Raw genomic sequence first — 20,408 nt, forward strand, 5'->3', positions numbered from 1 at the left:
ACACAGGAGGGAAGAACAGCTGATCTGAATACACATGATGACTGGAGGACACAAGCTGAACACAATGACAACAGACACAGACTTTCAGAACAAAACAGGAAATCTAGAACCCGAACTGGACACAAGGGGGGAGGACACAGAATAACTAGAACAGAGGGAAATAATCACAAAACACAAAACGCTGGGTCAACGACCCAGGACCATGACACAACCAGTCCAAACCTGTCAATTCGGTCGCAAAGAGAACTGTTAATTTTAGTCATATCTTCTGTTTTGACAAGCTTTTAGGTGTTTGAGCTGCGCGCATCAGCAATTAGCTGGAGACAAGCAGTCCTGATTGTCCAGAAATAGAAGAGATGAGGCAAAAATAGATGTCTCTTTTTATTTATTTATTTATCTTTGTCAGTGTGCTTCACAAAAGCTGCACTTCACTGATAAGATTTTCTATTGTCAATCTGCTTTAGATTGCTGCAGCTCTATAGATTAGTGATGTGAACCAGTGGCTTTGACACAGTGCAGCTCTCCCTCAGCCCCGAGACAATGAGAATAATCAATTAGCCTTTAATCAAAGCCCGTAAGGATTTTGTAGTAATGACAAATATCGTACGTGTGGTGTAAAATATCCACAGACATTTACGCCAAAGATGCTGAACCAATGTAAAATGCAGATTTCATATTGTAAGTTGTAAACTCGTTTGTATATCAGCGGGGACCGTCACTTGAGAAGTCTCTGTTGCACTGATCACAGGGATCAGTCATCAGTAGTTTGTAATGAACTTAACGATCTTGTTGAAGATTTTGTTTTTAAGCTCACATCATCCAAAAAAAGAAAAAAAAATCATACTTTCTTCTCATAGACTGAATGCAATAAACAAATTAGCTTACACTATTAGTATAATTGCAGCATAACATTTATGCCAATACATCAAAATGAAGAAAATGAAATGTATCAAACCCAGAGGGAGGCGTGTTGGGACGCTGCGAGGCGTTAAAAATGAGTTTATGCAATATGACAGTCACATCAGCGTTCCTCTCTTTAACATTGTTTTCAAGCCACTTTAGAGATTTTTGTGCACAAACATGATGCCTGACATGTGAATTCCTAAGTAGGTCGTACTCCCCTCCACAGCCGCAGAGCCAAGTTGCTCAGTGTGCTTCCATCTTCAAGCTCCATCTGAATTCACTCTATAAGGCACAGCCTTGACTTCGCTTCATCCATTTCCCCTTTTACCACCATACAGTTCCCTCTCTTCCCATTTTCTCCATCTTGCTTTCTCTGTGTGTCTTTCCATCCTTCCTCTTTTTTTATTTCTCTTTTCGTTTTTGTTCACCCCCATGCACAGAACCAACCTCCTTCTCCTGCATGGCACCCCCTCCTATCTCCATAGTTTCAATTTCATCTTGTTCATCAGTTTTATTGGATTTTAATTGGTTTTCCCCTTTGTCTCTCTCCCTCTCTTCCTCTCCCTCTTTCTCCCTGACGCTCTCTCTCTTCCATTCTCTCTGTTTTCATCTTGGAGACAGTGGTGTGCATGCAGCCTCAAATCTAAGTCACTGCCTGTCAGGCTGCTCCGTTTATGCGCTCTGCGACTCTCTTTTCCTCTCCTCTCTCCTCAGTGCTGTGCTGCACTGCATTCCTCGTCTCTCCTCTGCCCACATCTCCATCTCTCCTCATTCTCATTCTCTTTTCCCTCTTCCTCTACCTGCATCTCTCTCACCCTATGCGCTCTTCTCCCTGTTGTGCATTGCTGCGCTCTGCTCCGCTGTTTGGGAAAATACTCTACCATCTCATTTTTTTCGCGCCAGAGCTGAGTGCACTTCAGCTACTGGTGGAAGAGGAATTAGATGCTCATGGAGCTCCAGGTTTGACTTCCCTTGGATTCCTTGGATCTGTGTGAGCTGGAGAGGAGGAGAGGGCAGGAAGGGAAGGAGAAAGGGGGCAGAAAGCTGCTCAGGTGAGAGCTTCGTGTGCTTGTGGAAGTAAAGGCTTAAAGGTGGTGGTGCTGGTGACGTTGGTTGGGGTTAGTGGCTGATGGTTGTCCGTCAAGGGTCATGCCCTGGGACTTGCGTGCTTTTCGGCAGTTGGAGTTGGAGACCCTCTCCCATTTTTGTCCCCCTTGTGGGGTAACATTGATCCTGGTGCCGGGAAAAACTGCCGGGCACCAGTGGCTGAACCGTGAAGAGTGGACACCATGAACCAGCTGGATGCACCGCGGCCACTGAACTGGACCATCAGAAAACTGTGCCATGCAGCCTTCCTACCATCTGTACGCCTGCTAAAGGTAAAAGAACATGAAATTTAAAAAATAGATGCCTGGAGAGATTTTGTTAAATATGTCATGCAGTCCTCCTGCTATCCTGATGCTTTTCCAAAAGAACATAAGTAGAAAGAGGTGTGAGGGCACAAAATGAATGCTGATGAAGCCGCTGCGCTTTTTGGTGCATACATCAGTGGATGCAATGCAGTCATTAAGAAGTAATAGAGGGATAATGTTGTTAAAAATGAAGAGAAGTGTGGCAAAGCTGTCGGTGTAACACTCTTAGAGGGAAGCTTAAAGGTTTTGGAAGTAGATGGCTGTGCAAAGTGGATGCGCAAAGAGTGGAGGATAAAAATGGAGATGGGAAAAGCGAGAGCATGATGCTACAGAGGCACGGATGAGAGATTGGGATAGAGAAATTAAAGAAGTGTGATAAAAGATAAAATGCAAATAATTTAATTATTTTTTTGCTGATAGCCAAAAAAAGAGAGAAAGAAACCGAGAGAAAGAGGAGGAGATGGAAAGACATCAGAGAGGGATCCAGTCTTAAAATAGCAAGAGGGTTACACAGAGGGTGAAGGTGGAAGCATGAAATGTCGAAATAAAGTGAGCGAGAAAAGGGGATGTGAGAAGGGAAAAGAAAAGGTAGATGACAAACTGAGGAGGCATGTAACGAGTTAAGAGAGGATTTGTGGGAATGGGTGAGCGGGAATGTAAAATTGGAGGTGGCAGACATGACTGAGGAGCTTTAGTAAAGAAGTGACAACAGAAGACAGATTTTAAAATGAATTCTGCCATGTACCTCGATGTAAAGAAGTTAGAATTAACCAGGTTTATTTGGGGTTTTTTGGTGAACAAGTGTAAATTCATCTGTGTGCCTGAGCATGTGTGGCTGCCTTTGTGTAAGTGTGATTTGTAGCCTCTGCAAATCTACAGTGCAGTCTTTATAACGCTTGCTTACTGACATTTGTTACCTAAATCCTATTTTTTATGCATTTCTGTGCTTTCATAAGCCAGTTACAGGCACTCTGTAAGATGGTCTATTGTCAGAGGTCTTGAATGGCTCTTCTTCAATGTCCTTTGAGCTAGCTTTATCAAAGTGTGTCACACAACAGTATTGCTGTGATGTTGAACCACACAGCCAGCAAAATCATTGTATGTGCATTAGGATGTTTTGTGTGTGTGTGTGTGTTTTAGCATGTGTTGTGAAACTTTACACGAGAGGTTTTTTTTCAGGCAATTTTATTTCAAGAGTGAAATGTTTGTGTAAGTGAAAACACTCCAAACATCAGTGAATTGATACAAATGTTTTTGGTGGAACATTTCTTCTTATTCGTGGAAACACTTGCCAAATAGATTTTTAGACTCAAGAGTGTGAAACTCTTGAGTCTTCTGGATTAGAAGAAATAATATTATACCCACCTAAGCTTTATCTGGCTTTAGCAGAGGATGGAAAGTGAGACTTTTTGAATTTCGTGTAACAAATGATTCCCTGGCTCATCCAATAGCTAATCAGGACATATTTTTATCTTAAAAAGCACAGACTGTATGTGAAAGATCCAAGTAGCCACCAGGTCTAAAAAGAAAAGCATTTCTTTCTAATGACCAGCAGGGGCGCTCTTCTGGTTCCAAGAAGAAGTCTGATTGTAAAGAAATCTTTGAGGAAGTGATTTTAATTCCTACTGGATTTGTTACCCCAGTTAACATGTTCCAGATGAGTTTATGGTCTCAAGATTGAGTTTCAGATCTTTTTAAATACAGCATGATATTCATTTTTGCACACTCTGGTCACATTTAGTGCAAAATGGATGATACACTTTAGAGTTGGTGAGTTTTCAGTCATTTTCACCCATAATATTTAGTTTTAATCCCAAAATGATGACAGCCAAAACTCAAGGCTTCTTATTTGTAGTCCACAAACCAATAGTTGATGTTGTGGTGGCACTGTATGTCTTTCACACAAAGATGCTCTGACAGCACCATTGCCACAGTGCTTCGTATGTACACTTAAGAATTACCTTCTCGATATTTTGTACAAAGTGCCTCACTTTGAGTGGATCTTTGCTTCAGGATTACTCCTATAAATAGTGCTGCTTTTGAGCAGCTGAGTTTTCATTTTTGAGGTTATGTTTACAGGCATCAACAGACACAGCTGATCCTTTTGCCTCACCTGTACTGGCACCATGGAGGATTACGGTTCCTGCAACTACTGAAACAGTTTATGTGAATCCTCCCAGGGAGACAACAGGCTGTCAGTATGAAATTAACCTAATAACCTTTCATTATTGTTGGAAATTTCTGCTTGGCAAGCACTTTCCTTGCAGGCCTCTCTAACTGACCTGCCCCCTGCTGCTAAATGCATACTTAAATTCATGTGTGTGTGACTACAATTTTTATAGGCTGCCAGAGATGTCTCCATGTGTGGGCACAGTGGTGTTTATGCATAGGTGTATAAACATATAGTTATCGACACTGCAGCAAACAGGTACTAGTGCTGGGTTGTGTGAACAGCGAGTGGGATTGACCATGGAACATTTTTCCATATGAAGCTTCCCTCTTACCTCTAGCCTTTCCATGCACAGGCGTACTCTTTCAGTGTGTTTCATTGTATAAAACCAGAAGTTGTTTTTTTTTTTAAATAAATCTAAATTCTTGTTTTCTTTAGTTAGTTTAGTTTGGTTTTACAAACATGCTCCTACATGCAACAAACTTTCACAATCCGTGTCTTCTCGAAGCTAACCAGTGATGCAATAACATGTAATTTCTGCAAATAGAAACCTAACCTGCTGACGTACCTCTAGCTTGGGTATCTTTTATGGTCTGGTGTGGAAATGGAGTCAAACAAAACACAGATTGTTGCCCCATGTGAAACTTGCTCTTTTATGTGGACTGATATGAAAGCCCTCTTATGCCGGTTATGGTTTGCGATGCAGGTTTAATAATATGTTTGTCTCTGTCAGAGCCTTTGTTTCTCTCTCAAAACGATCACATCTTTGCAAGATTGAACTTTTTACAAGTGTAAGCCTGGGATTTTGTGTAGACTTTGTTGGATAAAGTGTGAAAAAGGAAAATAATATTAGACAGAAAATTGGAAATCTTGTTTAGTGTTCTGTGCACCTGTAATCCTCAGCTTGTTTCACTCGTGTACCTTTATCTGTTCTTTTTCTTTTCATCTTTTCATCATATATATATATATATATATATATATATATATATATATATATATATATATATATATATATATATATATATATATATATATATATGTCTGTGTCTGTCTTTCAGTCCAGCTGGACAAAGCTGGACTGAAAGACAGCACAGAAGCACTAATCATGGCAGCACAAGAACAAGCTCTGAGCACAAGATCCATAGAGGCTGGGGTCTATCACACCAGGCAAGACCCCAGGTGCAGGCTGTGTAAAGATGCCCCAGAGACAATCCAGCACATAACAGCAGGGTGCAAGATGCTAGCAGGCAAGGCATACATGGAACGCCATAACCAAGTGGCCGGCATAGTGTACAGGAACATCTGTGCCGAGTATAACCTGGAAGTCCCGAGGTCAAAATGGGAGATGCCCCCAAGGGTGGTGGAGAATGACCGAGCTAAGATCCTGTGGGACTTCCAAATACAGACGGACAAAATGGTGGTGGCTAACCAACCGGACATAGTGGTGGTAGACAAACAGAAGAAGACGGCCGTAGTGATCGATGTAGCAGTTCCGAATGACAGCAATATCAGGAAGAAGGAACACGAGAAGCTGGAGAAATACCAAGGGCTCAGAGAAGAGCTCGAGAGGATGTGGAGGGTGAAGGTAACGGTGGTCCCCGTGGTAATCGGAGCACTAGGTGCGGTGACTCCCAAGCTAGGCGAGTGGCTCCAGCAGATCCCGGGAACAACATCGGAGATCTCTGTCCAGAAGAGCGCAGTCCTGGGAACAGCTAAGATACTGCGCAGGACCCTCAAGCTCCCAGGCCTCTGGTAGAGGACCCGAGCTTGAAGGATAAACCGCCCGCAGGGGCGTGCTGGGTGTTTTTTGTTTATATATATATATATATATATATATAGTGCAAGATGCTAGCAGGCAAGGCATACATGGAACGCCATAACCAAGTGGCCGGCCGGCATAGTGTACAGGAACATCTGTGCCGAGTATAACCTGGAAGTCCCGAGGTCAAAATGGGAGATGCCCCCAAGGGTGGTGGAGAATGACCGAGCTAAGATCCTGTGGGACTTCCAGATACAGACGGACAAAATGGTGGTGGCTAACCAACCGGACATAGTGGTGGTAGACAAACAGAAGAAGACGGCCGTAGTGATCGATGTAGCGGTTCCGAATGACAGCAATATCAGGAAGAAGGAACACGAGAAGCTGGAGAAATACCAAGGGCTCAGAGAAGAGCTCGAGAGGATGTGGAGGGTGAAGGTAACGGTGGTCCCCGTGGTAATCGGAGCACTAGGTGCGGTGACTCCCAAGCTAGGCGAGTGGCTCCAGCAGATCCCGGGAATAACATCGGAGATCTCTGTCCAGAAGAGCGCAGTCCTGGGAACAGGACCCTCAAGCTCCCAGGCCTCTGGTAGAGGACCCGAGCTTGAAGGATAAACCGCCTGCAGGGGCGTGCTGGGTGTTAAAAGTTTATATATATATATATACTAGGGGTGCAACGATATTCGTATCGATATTGAACCGTTCGATACAGTGCTTTCGGTTCGGTACGCATATGTATCGAACAATACAAAATTTGTAATTTATTTTATCAACTTTCCTTCTGAAAATGCTGTCTGTGTTGAGCGCTCAGTGAATCTGCTTTCGACTACTCCGCCTAGGCTGCACTGTCGAGCGCAGATCCACTGAGCGCTCAACACAGACAGCATCATCAGAAGGAAGAGCGCAGGGCAAGCTAGCAAGACAGAAGTTAAGCTCTCCTTGCAACATGGCAAATTGAACCTTCCCCACCCTCATTCAGATCTGGCGTTTGGAATTATTTTGGTTTTCATGTGACGTATGACCCTGAAGGTAAGCGCGTCATGGACTTGGTAATTGTGACGTGTATCTTTGTGTGCCACGCAATGCTTAATTACATGGGTGGGAACTAGTGTGTTAGCGCAGTTAGCTCGTTAACGTGTTGGCCGTCTAGCCCCATGCACGGGGCAATCAGGGGTAGCTCGTTAACGGAGATTTGCCGTGTTGTGGCGTTAATGTCATTTCAACAAGATTAACCTGAAAGCACTAGTGGGAACACAACAAATATGACTGCACATTTACATCATCCTAGTGCAAAGACAAGTGGAAGCAGACAAAAACAACAAGCATGCATGCTACAAACTTTACCCGAGTCATTTAGACAGTCGTTAGCACATGATTCTCCTTATGGGGACCTGATATGTTTAATATGCTGCTGAGAATATACCCCAGAAGAAGCGTATAGTATAGCTTTTATTTTGGAAAGAGACATTTCTCTGTAATAAACTCTCTTTTCCAAAGATGAGTGATTCCTCAACCAGGACGTCGGGCTCGCAATATCGCTAGCCCGACATCCTGGGGCTAGCGATTTTTCCAGTCGGGCTACCAAAATCTATCTCTACCCTGCCCGTCGGCCTATCGTAGGAAGGAAAAATATATATGTCAATGCTTTTGCATTCTTTTGGAAATGTAGCTGGGTAATTATGTCATTGGCATCGGTGAGCCACTGTCAATATGTGACATATTGAAATCGCGCTTGAATTTGTGCTTGTTTTTTGCTTTCACTTTGCAATCGCGCGAACTGTGTATAGAGAGCGACAGCACTGATTGGTGAGTGATGATAATTTGTGCACCAATTCCTCTGACATCGTCTTATTAATCGTTAGCTTACTATGCAAACATGACAAGTGAAATCTCCCGCAGCTTAAACATGTAAGAGGTTGATCGCGCAGAGAATCGCTGACCGTTATGTGTGTGTGTGTAAAAGCAGCAGGATATATATTTCAGTTCTGCTGAGCCAAATAAGACAGGTCAGGGTGAAGAAGTGACAGCCAAAGAAAAGCTTACCACAAAACGGAAAAGTTATGACAAATCAGACTATAAGGCAAAAAGAAAGTGCAGCTTTATGGTTTCATGGACAAAGAATTTCTGTGGCTGCGATATGATGAGCTAAATAACCAGGGGTGCACATAAGTGGTCCGCAGGTGCGCATTCGCTGTCAAAATAAAAAACACGCACAAGGGTTAGGGTTAAATTTAAAAACTGTACTTTTGAGTTAAAATATATATTTATAATTTTAATAAATGACAAATTAAAAAGGCATGAACATTTTTTTTGTATCGAAAGAATATCGAACCGTGACACCGAAGTATCGAACCGAACCAAACCGTGAATTTTGTCTATCGTTGCACCCCTAATATATATATATATATATATATATATATATATATATATATATATATATATATATATATATATATATATATATATATATATATATATATATATATATATATATATATATATATATATATATATATATATATATATATATATATATATATATATATATATATATATATATATATATATATATATATATATATATATATATATATATCCAGCAGCTGGATAGCGTAGTGGTTAGACTACACGCCTTTGGAGCAGAGGGTCGCAAGTTCGATTCCTGCCTGGGGCGTCTGTATCCAGTAAGGGTCCTAAGGCTAGACCCCCTATGCTAAGCAAGCCTACCGCAGACATGAGCGAGACAGATAAATATGAAGGCATGCCGGCTCGGACGTCGCCCGGATCAACAAGGTCCGCGTCAGGTGTTGAGGAACCAGGGCACCCTGACGAAAAGTGGGCTACTGGAACAAGAAGGCATCGGTGGGCAAGGGACGAAAACAGGGCGTTGTTGGAATGCTACTACGCAAGTAACCCCGGCGGAAGGGGCTACATGAATATCGGAGCACTAGGTGCGGTGACTCCCAAGCTAGGCGAGTGGCTCCAGCAGATCCCGGGAACAACATCGGAGATCTCTGTCCAGAAGAGCGCAGTCCTGGGAACAGCTAAGATACTGCGCAGGACCCTCAAGCTCCCAGGCCTCTGGTAGAGGACCCGAGCTTGAAGGATAAACCGCCCGCAGGGGCGTGCTGGGTGTTTTTTTTTTTTTATATATATATAAGGACGAAAGTGGCCACCGTCACCCATAGGTGGCACCACCAATTTTTGTATCAACAGTAATTCCAGTAAAGGAGATACAATAAGTCTCAATTACAGAGATTAGCCCTTTTTAAATAAATGACATATGAAGTACCCTCTTCCTCACACATACTTTTAGTGTACGTGTGTGTGTGTGTGCCTCTCTTAAATGTAAGATGATAGTTGGAGCTGCTGAAGTGTTTAAACTGAAATTTTACTGACTGATCTGAGTGTTTGCATCAGACTCCCTCAGTATAAAACACGTTGTGCCTCATTTCCATATCCTGATAAATCATACAGATTGGGTCGGTAGGGATTCTTCCAATTACCAAGCTCTGATTATCTGATTAAAATTTTCATGGTTAATGACACCCGTAATACATCAGGCTCTTTGTGTGCATTTTGTTGTTACCAGGTTTATTTAAACTGGGGAAATGTGCATAACATGGCATTGTAAAAAAGGAAGGACTAATAATTTGCTCTTTATCTTTTTCTTTGTCTGTGCAGGTAAACACAAAAATATCGTTTCTTATAGTTTTTACAAATGTAGTCAAGTTAGTTGACTAAACTAAATACAAAAGCGCTATTTTCACAAGTACTTCAAGGCGAGGGTGTGCTCAGTCAGTCTTCTTTCTCCCAAAGTAACCAAACTCGTCTTCTCATACTTGCACACATCCTGACAGTTCCTAGTGTGTTGACCAAATGCTACTTGAGTGTTGAATGAAACTGGAGGAAACAGCATGTTGTCACACACGCCTAAGGGGAGGGTCCTCGCCCCCCCTCTTTTTTCTCACTTTCGTTCTCCTGGTGTAAACAGGCCTCAGAATTGCAGGATGTCTCAAAGCTTGCCCTTGTTTATGTCTCAATTACCCAGCAAATGCTGCAGTTGTAAGATTTCAATTAAAACATTATCGTCCTAATGAGCCAAAACGAGAACATAAGCTGCCAATTAACACATCATTCCTTTTATTCAGGCGCACAAAGGCTATATTTCCTATTTGGCACGCTTCCTCATCATAGGTAGTTAAAACCGCTGTCGGTAAATTTGTATTTTTAGGCTTTTTCTAAATATTTGGATCTTTAAACAAGAGACCAGCTTGAGGAAACAATGCATTCTTTTTTCAATCGAAAAATGCACTTGTCCTGAATAAATACAACAGATAGTACACGAGTCTACCTACCAGTCAGCTGCTGAATAATGTATGAGATTTGATGCTAAAAGGACCTGCAGTTTCAGAATAAATGTATAATTTGGCAAACCACCTCCAGCTTTTACTGTTGAAAATCCCCACGTGCTAGTGAACAAACATCAGTGACACGCGTACAAAATAATGATAATCGCATCCTGCTATTCACCAGTCACACTTTGACACAAGCAGTAGAGTTATGAACTCAAAACATTGACCTTTGGCCCGTGAAGTTACATGTGGGAAATATATGCCAGCGGTGATGGAAGGGGGGCCATTTAAATATGTATGAGGACAATAAGTAATGAATGCTCCTCATGTGCTTCATGAACTTTGCATACACGGTTAGAAAGTCTGACACTGTACTCAGAGAATTTGTATTCTGTAATGTTTATGTGTACATCAGGTTGCTTTATGCATTGAGTTTGCAGCTGCTGAATTTCACGCTCACCTTATACAGCTGCAGGTTTATTTTATGCTGCAACCATTCGACAGTGTGCAGATATGGAGCGAGAGAAAGGAGGGAGAAGGGGAATTGAATTTGTAACTTTACAAACTCAGCAACATTACTGTTGGCATGAATTTGTACTTATTCCTTCTAGTAAATTATTTATTTAGAGGAAAAAGCATCTTTTTTTCTAGGCCTTGCCAAGAGTCACAGAAGAATATCTGCTGTATACCACTACCATATCGACCCAATAAGTAGATGAGATTTACATGAAGATCAGGAATCATGGGGGAAAAACAAAAGCAAGTCTGGCTCTGTGTAAATGAGAAAAACAATTAAATAAATAAAACTACTGACTCCTTTAGAGTTTACTAAATAGCACTTTTGTTTTTTGTATCTCTTTGCAATTAACTGGTTTCGTGCAGACCTTGTTTGTGATTTCAGAGAGTGTCTCTCTGAGTGGCAGTCACTCACCCCTCCTGCACATCCATCACCAAGACTGGACCACTTTCCATCACTATTCATCACCCATCCACCCTCCACCTGCTTATACTGAAACAAGAAATTGACATGTTTTGTTACGTACGGATGTACCAAAAATAATATCGATTGAATGTTGCGAGGTTTTGGCAACCAGTCCAAACAGTTGGTTTGGCCCCCTTCAAAGGTGTTACCTGTCAGTATGCAGAACTAGTGCGATAAATCACTTTAACAAGGCGTGTTTGTTTGGATTATTGGATATGTCAGTATGCATGGATGCTTGGGAGGTGGGGGGTGATTTGCAATCAATAGCGGGTGTATCAATAGGTCAACAGTAAATCAATAAATACTCAATGCATTTCCGTTTTCACATTCGCTCACGTAATTGCCAGGGGTGTTAGGATCATGAAAGGCCAACGTGAGGTGTGAGGGCAAGATAGAAAAACGAAACTAAAATTAGAGCCTGTATAATCATCTGAGAGCTTCTCCCATATTGTTACTCAAGTGTGTGTAATCAATCAAGTGTTGCTCGGGTTGAATTGGAGCCATACAATCAGCTCTACTTTCACAGTGCAAGTGACATTCAGTCAGATTAGTCTCAAGTTTTTAAATCAGCACCACGGACAGCTCAGCAGGTCACGCTCTCATCTGAAACTCTGCAGGGACACACAGTCCAAATCATGGCCACATTTTATTTGATTTTTTATTCACTCGAGCCCTGATAGCATCTATTCTATCTTACCAACAGTTTGTATGAATTAGCAACTATGTATATATATATATATATATATATATATATATATATATATATATATATATATATATATATATGTATGTATGTATGTATGTATGTATGTATTGTTAGATTATAATATTATTTTAGGCCATGTTATACCCCTAATTAAAGATTGTGAATTATTAGGTAGTTTTAGTTTGCATTATTCTCCTGAATTAGAAGAAGCTGATAACTATTACATTAGTTAAACTGATTTGCATTACATTAAATTGCTGACTTGTTGTGAATGAATGATATTGTTTTATGATGCATTATATTGCTGAGTTATAAGAAATACTGTTCGCAGAAGGTTATTGTCTAATTTGTCTGAGTAGAAGAGAACAGAGTGTGCTGGAGTTTTCTGCCCCATTTCAGCAGGAGCAGATAAACAGGGAGCCAAGGTCGTAGCGGCGCTGTGTGAGAGAAAGCATGTGAATGTTTAGGCTTTGTATGATAAGGTGGAGGCACCAGAGGCTATAAAAGTTTGAGCAATGCTCCACCATTTTGAGATTTTGAGGCTGTCTGCATCAGTGTCCATCTCCCACGTGTGTGATCATTAAATCATCGTTTGACTCAACCCGACCGGAACAGTGTTGTTATTGTGGTTTTTCTCTTGTCTCCATCCCCAATATTTTGAACCTTAACAGTATATTAGGGGTGCAACGATACACAAAATTCACGGTTCGGTTCGGTTCGATACTTTGGTGTCACGGTTCGATATTTTTTCGATACAAAAAAATGTTCAAGCATTTTTAATTTGTCATTTATTAAAATTATAAATATATATTTTAACTCAAAAGTACAGTTTTTAAATTTAACCCTAACCCTTGTGCGTGTTTTTTATTTTGACAGCGAATGCACACCTGCGGATCACTTATGTGCAGCCCTGGTTATTTAGCTCATCATATTGCAGCCACAGAAATTCTTTTGTCCATGAAACCATAAAGCTGCACTTTCTTTTTGCCTTATAGTCTGATTTGTCATAACTTCTCCGTTTTGTGGTAAGCTTTTCTTTGGCTGTCACTTCTTCACCCTGACCTGTCTTATTTGGCTCAGCAGAACTGAAATGCTTTTACACACGCACTCACATAATTTCAGCGATTCTCTGCGCGATCAACCTCTCACATGTTTAAGCTTGCTGCGGGAGATTTCTGTTAGATTTGTATTGTTGATTGTCATTTATGCTTAGAAATATTTACTTATATATGCTTAGAGTTTTGTAATTAGTTGTAGATTGGTAGAGGTTTTGATCCTTGATAGTCTGCAAACTTTGTGTGTATTAGACAGCACTTTGGGAGCATGAGAGGTCATACCGTGTCTTATTATTTTATGGTAGGATTAACGTAGTTGCGTCTGTTCTAGTCTAAGTGCTCTTTGTTTAGATGAACTGCAGGACTTCCTCACCGTGTTATCTAGGATGAACCATCTAGGGTGAGGGGGAGGCTACCCTCTTCCTGACCAAGGATGTTTGACCCTTTGATCAGCAGTCCCCCCCCCCACACACACACACACACACACACACACACACACACACACACACACACACACACACACACACACACACAGGCAAGGTACTCTTTGTTTGTATGTAGACGTCATATGTTAATGAACTTATGCATATTCATGTAACCTCAATAAAAGGATAGTGTATGGGAGGACGGACGAGACCAACTGGAGTCAAGCGGTTGTCCGGTTCTCTCCCGTGCACGAGTAACATGAAGAAGTTTGCCTACTTGCGTCTTGCTTGCAGTGTAATTATATTGTCTTAACGTTCCAGCGAATAGGTTTATGCTACAAACCTAACAATTTCACTTGTCATGTTTGCATAGTAAGCTAACGATTAATAAGACGATGTCAGAGGAATTGGTGCACAAATTATCATCACTCACAGATCAGTGCTGTCGCTCTCTATACACAGTTCGCACGATTGCAAAGTGAAAGCAAAAAAACAAGCGCAAATTCAAACGCGACTTCAATATGTCACATATTGACAGTGGCTATATATATATATATATATATATATATATATATATATATATATATATATATATATAGTATAGATAAATAGAATGATAACTAGAATGATATAACAGAATATAACTAGAATGATGCAGATTTCAGTGTCAATTTCAATGGGTGAGTTACAAACATGCAAAAATGACCTTATTAAAGTCTGCACTGACAGTGTCACCTGTTTAAACCTCCGACAAACTCATGGGAATGGCCGTGTAGGCATTGCTGTCTATGCATGTCTGAGCATGTGGTAGTCTATGAATAATTGATACGGCCTTGGTAATTGTGACGTGTATCTTTGTGTGTATATGAAAGGCTGAGTCATGTTTGTAAGATTAGAACCTATTATACAGGCTGTGCAAGCCACTCGTTTATTGGGGAACATTAGTGTGAGCTGTTCATTCTTTCAGTTCAACACTCAAAAACTTGATAGAGAATTATTATTTTTCGCAGCCAACCTGCCCGCTTGCTAAAATTGAGGTGCCATTTATCATGCAAAGGCAACAGACTGAGTGGATTGAATGTTATTGTTTTCACACTGTGCATATTGGCTGATTTGATATTTTTCTCAGGTGCATGCGGTGATATCGCTTGCATAAGCAGTTACAGTAATTTAACTTTTATCATTTTAAGAAATCAAATAAAAACAGAAACTGTTTTTCTTGTTATTTTTTACTCCGTTTGTATTAGACTACATATGCACATATGGTGAATCTTGAGCGAACATTCATCATTGTGAAGCTTTTTCTTGAACTTTAACAACATAATCAAAAAAAGAGTCTTCACACAGCAACATAGTGTGACCGTTATTGAAAAGACATCTAGCACCTTGATTGTTGTGTTGGAGAGCTGAAGCTGCAGTGCGGCAACCAGATGAAGCATAGGTAATACGGCGTCTTTATTTATGAAAAGTATTTAAAGATAATACAATTGTTTTAATAGGAAGCAAATTTTAACACAAAGCTTTCATCGGTGAGAACAGTGCTCTCTGTCTGTCGTGCCTTTGCGCTGAGCATCAGCTCTCCCTCTTCTTTCTCTCTGTCCTGCTCTCATTGTTTTCTCCCTACTTCTTCATCTGCCACTCTAATAAGTATCCTCTCAGACTCTGTCTCTTCATCTCAACTCAGCTCACCAAAAAGAAAAAAAAAGCCATCTTGTCATGTTACTTGGCTGCTGTTTTTTCATCATTTTGCTTTATTTTTAAAGCTAGAACTTGTCACAAGTGGATACTTGTTCAGGATCCCTTAGCAACACAATTTATTGCACTAGGTGTCCTTGGATGAATTTGTTTCTATGCAGAATTATATGTTAACTGTCTTTTCTTTCCCAACTAAACACCTAACAAAAACAAAATTAAACTAACTACAGTCTTGAAATGTACTCCACACTAACCCCAACCTGCCTCTTTAACCCATCTTTGTCTCTTAAAAAAATGAGTGTTTGCTCTCTGTTTTCAATATTGCTCCAACCTGTGCATGACTCCATCTGTGCCAAAGGACGCCAGTGGCTATGAGAAGGCATCAGCATTTGACACCCTGGGAATAATAACATCTTGGATAGATTGACAGGCTTTGATGGAGCATTCACATTTTCCTGCGTGGAAGCAGTTCAATACTTCACAAATCGATGGCTTCTCATGTATGTGCATGAATTATAAACCAAAGGGCAGGCATTTAGCTCACTGTAGGTAAAATAACGAATGTAACCGTGTGCTGTGAGCTTACGATTTGTCAGATTTTCAGTATGTTTTATTCAAACTAGCAGAGCTATGCATTTCCTGTTGTTTCCAGCCTTTGTCCTATGTTAAACTGATAACTATGTTACGCTTGCCACATAAAGTACTAAACTGTTCTCATTTATATTGGTCGATTTGCAATGGAATACTTTCCACCCAGCATGGTTTTCTGCAGTTTAAATGTCTAATTTTGTTTCAGGCGCTCACATTTATTAATACTCCAAAAGTGTTGTTCAGCTGTCCTGCACCCTGCTGCGCTGCACAGTGACTGGAAGTTTGATAGGTCATTGGTCAAGTTTCATACACCTGTCTAGACCTCCCTCTGAATTTAGTAATCCTTTAATCAAGGTTAAATAAGGTGTACTTGTTTAAGATTACTTGCTGGGGAGGAAGTGGGGAATTTTTCTTCTCTCTGTAGGAATTGTTCTCTATTTGTGATGATCATTTTTCAGCACCACTTCCCGCTGCCTGCACAGTATTTCCTCCCTCACTCCCCACTTCCTCTCTGTTTTTAGGTCTTTGTCAGCAGCTGTGTCTCTCCCTGTATCCATCTCCCAGCAGCACTTTTTCTCCATTTTGTATGTTGTTCAAAGGAGTATTTTTGTGTTGCCAATCTTACTCAGGTCATTAGCTGCGAGTGGTGGCATATTAAGTTGTACTGGGGAAGCTGAATGCTTCCTCCAAAATGATACCCTGTGTTTTCATTCACGGATCATCAGACGAACACAGGAACCCCAGAACATAATACACATGGTGCCAAACATTATGCACACACCGGTACACCCATTCGGTTAACCAAAACAGGCAAACCAGAGAGTCAATATTGTTTTATAGCTCATGTGCAATTAGCCTTCTTCTGGCTTAGAGGTTTATGAGGACTTTTTATAGACGTGGATCTCCTCTCTAGCAAGATGGAGGAAATTGGGAAGAAGACAGTGGAAGAATTGGGCCCTTTTTACCCTTAGCTACAATGACACACATATGCACTCATGTGCAAGAATACAAAAACCTATGCAGTTTGCACATGACTGCCTGTGGACAAGAAGGGTCTGAAGATCAGCTGTAACACTAAGTTTCTTTTTCTTTTTTTTAAATAAACTCGATTCCTGCAGGTCACTGTGAGCCTTGAAGGAACGACAGCTGCATGTTTGCAAACTGTCCTCTCCTTTTCTGTTTCCCACTCCAACTTTCCTTTCCTCCATCTCAGCCTTTATCTCTATGGTGCCGTCTCCTTTCCTTCCCCTCAGCCTCTCGCTGTCCATCTCTCTACCTTTTGTCCCCTTTAAACGGAATGAGCAGCTCTAAATCTCATGGCACTGCTAAGAGGACGGCACCCTGGGGATGTCCACCAGCTGCAGTCTGTGAATGTGCATGTGTGTGTGCCACTGTACTCCTTTTCCCAAGTGCATGGCTAGGTACAACTTCACCATCTGTTGAAAATATTCTGGATGGAGATGTGTATGAATGGGACTGATAAAAAAAGGGAGCCAATGTGGAGGTATACAAAAAAAAGTGGGGAAAGACCCAATTTATCACAGCTGTAAATGGGATGGTGCGCATGTATGAGGATGTGTGTGTTTTTCTGACATAGAGAGGGGGGATGGTAATTTGGGATGAAGTTGTGTACGCGAAGGACATCAGAGGGAGATGTGTAAAAATGTGCCTGTGTGTGTATGACTGTAAATTGGATACTGGGACATGGAAAATGAAAGTGAACGGCATGGCCACACAGAGCTATTTTTGTCCTCCCATCTATCTCTCAGTCTCACACTCTCACTTCTGGATTCCTCTCACCCCCTCCTCCTCCCTAAACTTTACTCCTCCCTTTTTTTCCTCTTCTTGTCATCTCTGTCCTCTTGCCCCTTCTCCAATATGTCTGATACATCTGTTGCCACATAAGCCTAGTCAAACCACTCCATCCTCAGTATCCCAACTTTTAAGGATAAGTCACACTTTCATCATCTGCTGTTGTCACTGCTCTATCCTGCAGGAATAACTGCCCTTTTAGATAAAAAAAAGTGGCTGCTCCACTTTGGGTGCCAAAATATTGTTGCTTTTTTCTAAAAAAAAGGTTTTTTTAAATTATCTGCGCACTCTGTCTTTTACATGCCCTGCAAAATTTAGCATTTCAGTGTATTATTTTCTGTCCAACACAATTTTACTATTAAGTCATGTAATCATTTTTTTCTTCGTGTTCACACAGTACTGAAGTAACACTGTTGTAAACCCCCGAGGAGAATTCTTTGGAGAATTCTGCAGTAGTTTATGCAGGATTTCCCTCCACTTCTTTTCATCCTTTTTTTCCAATTCCTGCAGCCGACAGCTCAGTTACGGTATATTAATCTGTATCTATAAAAATTCAATTTCTTCCTCTGCTACAGTGAGACATGAGTTTTGTGCAAGGAGAAATGAGGGTCACTCTGCTTGACCAGATAAGTAGCAGATTAGCGGAGAGATAAAGGAGAAAATCGGAATACAGTGATAAAGTCTTTCGCATGAACAGTGACTGCATGAAGCTATTTCAGTTTGTGTTTCACAGAAAGGCTTTTAAGTGTGTGATTGCTTTGAATGATGGTCCCCATGTGCAGCTATAACACAAAGCATGGGTTGCCATTTGTGAATGCAGTTCTATGAAGCGCAAAGATCATTGTATACAGTGATCAGCATTGCTCTTTACAGCTGTACAGTTCATCTTTTTGTTCTTAAATACTTTGTGCAGCGCAGACATACAGTATGGATGTTCGAACATTGTGCCTCCCTTTTGAGTGCGCAACAACAGAGGCAGAACATCAAGAGGATTATATACTCTGTGAGGACAACTAGAGACAGCACTGCTCGCTCTGCCTGCCTTTCAGTGTGTTCCCACAAGGCAGGAGGAAAGTAGGATGCATTACTTTCCCAAAGAAAAAGAGAGAGAGGGAGAATGGGTGGTGAAGGGGGACAGGGAGAAATAAGAAAAGACACAATAAGAGATGGAAAATAAGGGGAAATGCTGTGCCAGGATACAGGAATGAATGAGCAGATGGAAGGAGGAAAAGAAAATAGGATGCAGGAAGTCTGTGTATTGGTGAATGTGTGCCCGTTGTTCTGTGGGATTGCTGGCAGGTGCTGTGGCCGCTGATCGCACGAGCCCCAGTCCTGCCAGCAGCCTTATGTAATGAAGCTTTATCTCTGCCACTCCACAAGGGTGAGAGGCACTGCGGCACAGTGCCATGAAGAAATATCGAGCTGGAGGTCATTAATGAAGAACATGAATGAGAATTGCCTGTTCAGTTTCTCATTCCTTAATTAGATTGGTCGCCGAACCCTTAGTAAAGTACTGACCACTGATTGGTTATGAAATCAGACATTTCATGAACTTCAGCCAGTAAACGAGTTTTATTGACTCCTGTATACAGTCCAGTGCCAGTTATTGAAATGATAATAAGCAGTAATGTGACAGCACAGGACCCTGCAGTCAACACGAAGCCAGTAAACCATGAAATTACACAAAAGGAGTCCTCTTTTTCTCCATATTTAACAGTGTTGATATATACTGTGTTTTAGAGCATATAAATATACTGATCATACATTCAGAGGTTTTAATTATGTGTCAGTTAGCTTATAGGTTAGCAGACTTGTTATAGTTGTGTTAATTCTTATTTTGCTTTTACTTGTTGTATTCAATTCATTTTAGTTTTACCTTTTTGAACATTTTTATTGTTAGTTTTATTCTTCTTAATTAATATTGAATGGAAGGCATATGCCAAAGGCAAGATTTAAGAAAATCTGAAGAAATCGAAGAATTTATGAACAAAAGATAAACCAAGGTTTACCTGTGGTAGAAAAGTCAGCTAGCGGCAGGTAACACAACCCTTACAAATAAAAGTCAAGACATAAGACCAGAATAAACAGATCGACACAACAAAGAACTGAGTAGAGACACTAAAAGCTATAAATACACAATGTAATTAGGGAAATGGGAAATACCAGAGTACACATCTGCAATCAGTCAGGGAAAACAAACAAGGGAAGCAAAATGAAACACAGTGCACATAAGAGTCTAACAAAATAAAACAGGAAATAGCTAAATATGGAAACATCTAAGATGCAAACAGAGCCACAGAAAACACACTGGGCATAAAAATTGCAACTTAGGGAATAAACTGATAATTATAATAATGGAGTACAAAAGAAGGCATAATTAAAACTGAGAAAAGAATAGAATCATGGAAATTAAAAAGAGATAGTAATGACAATACAAACTTGAAATGACGTCAACAAAGAACAAACATGTTGAAAATGTAACAATAAACAGAACTAAACAGCACAATAACACAGGTATTACAATACAAATGCAACAGATTACA

At 40.8% G+C, this 20,408-nt stretch overlaps 1 protein-coding gene across 4 annotated transcripts in view; it reads left to right on the top strand.

Annotated features, from left to right (window-relative positions):
- Window positions 1–1,527: 1,527 nt before the first annotated feature.
- The window catches only part of trpm3 (transient receptor potential cation channel, subfamily M, member 3), a 131,577-nt gene continuing 112,696 nt past the window's right edge, over window positions 1,528–20,408 (top strand). For 2 of the 4 annotated variants that reach the window (XM_085475090.1, XM_085475091.1), the window contains exon 1: window positions 1,528–2,282. In XM_085475090.1, coding sequence (XP_085331216.1) covers window positions 2,193–2,282 — 90 coding nt within the window. In that variant the 5' untranslated portion in view covers window positions 1,528–2,192. The remainder of the gene's footprint in view (window positions 2,283–20,408) is intronic. The other 2 variants (XM_085475092.1, XM_085475093.1) reach the window with 1 other exon arrangement.

Source organism: Copadichromis virginalis, linkage group LG12 (genome assembly GCF_057382275.1).
Source record: "Copadichromis virginalis isolate Kocher_CV1m ecotype Utaka linkage group LG12, C_Virginalis_male_GT1.1, whole genome shotgun sequence".
Classification (NCBI taxonomy): Eukaryota; Metazoa; Chordata; class Actinopteri; order Cichliformes; family Cichlidae; genus Copadichromis; species Copadichromis virginalis.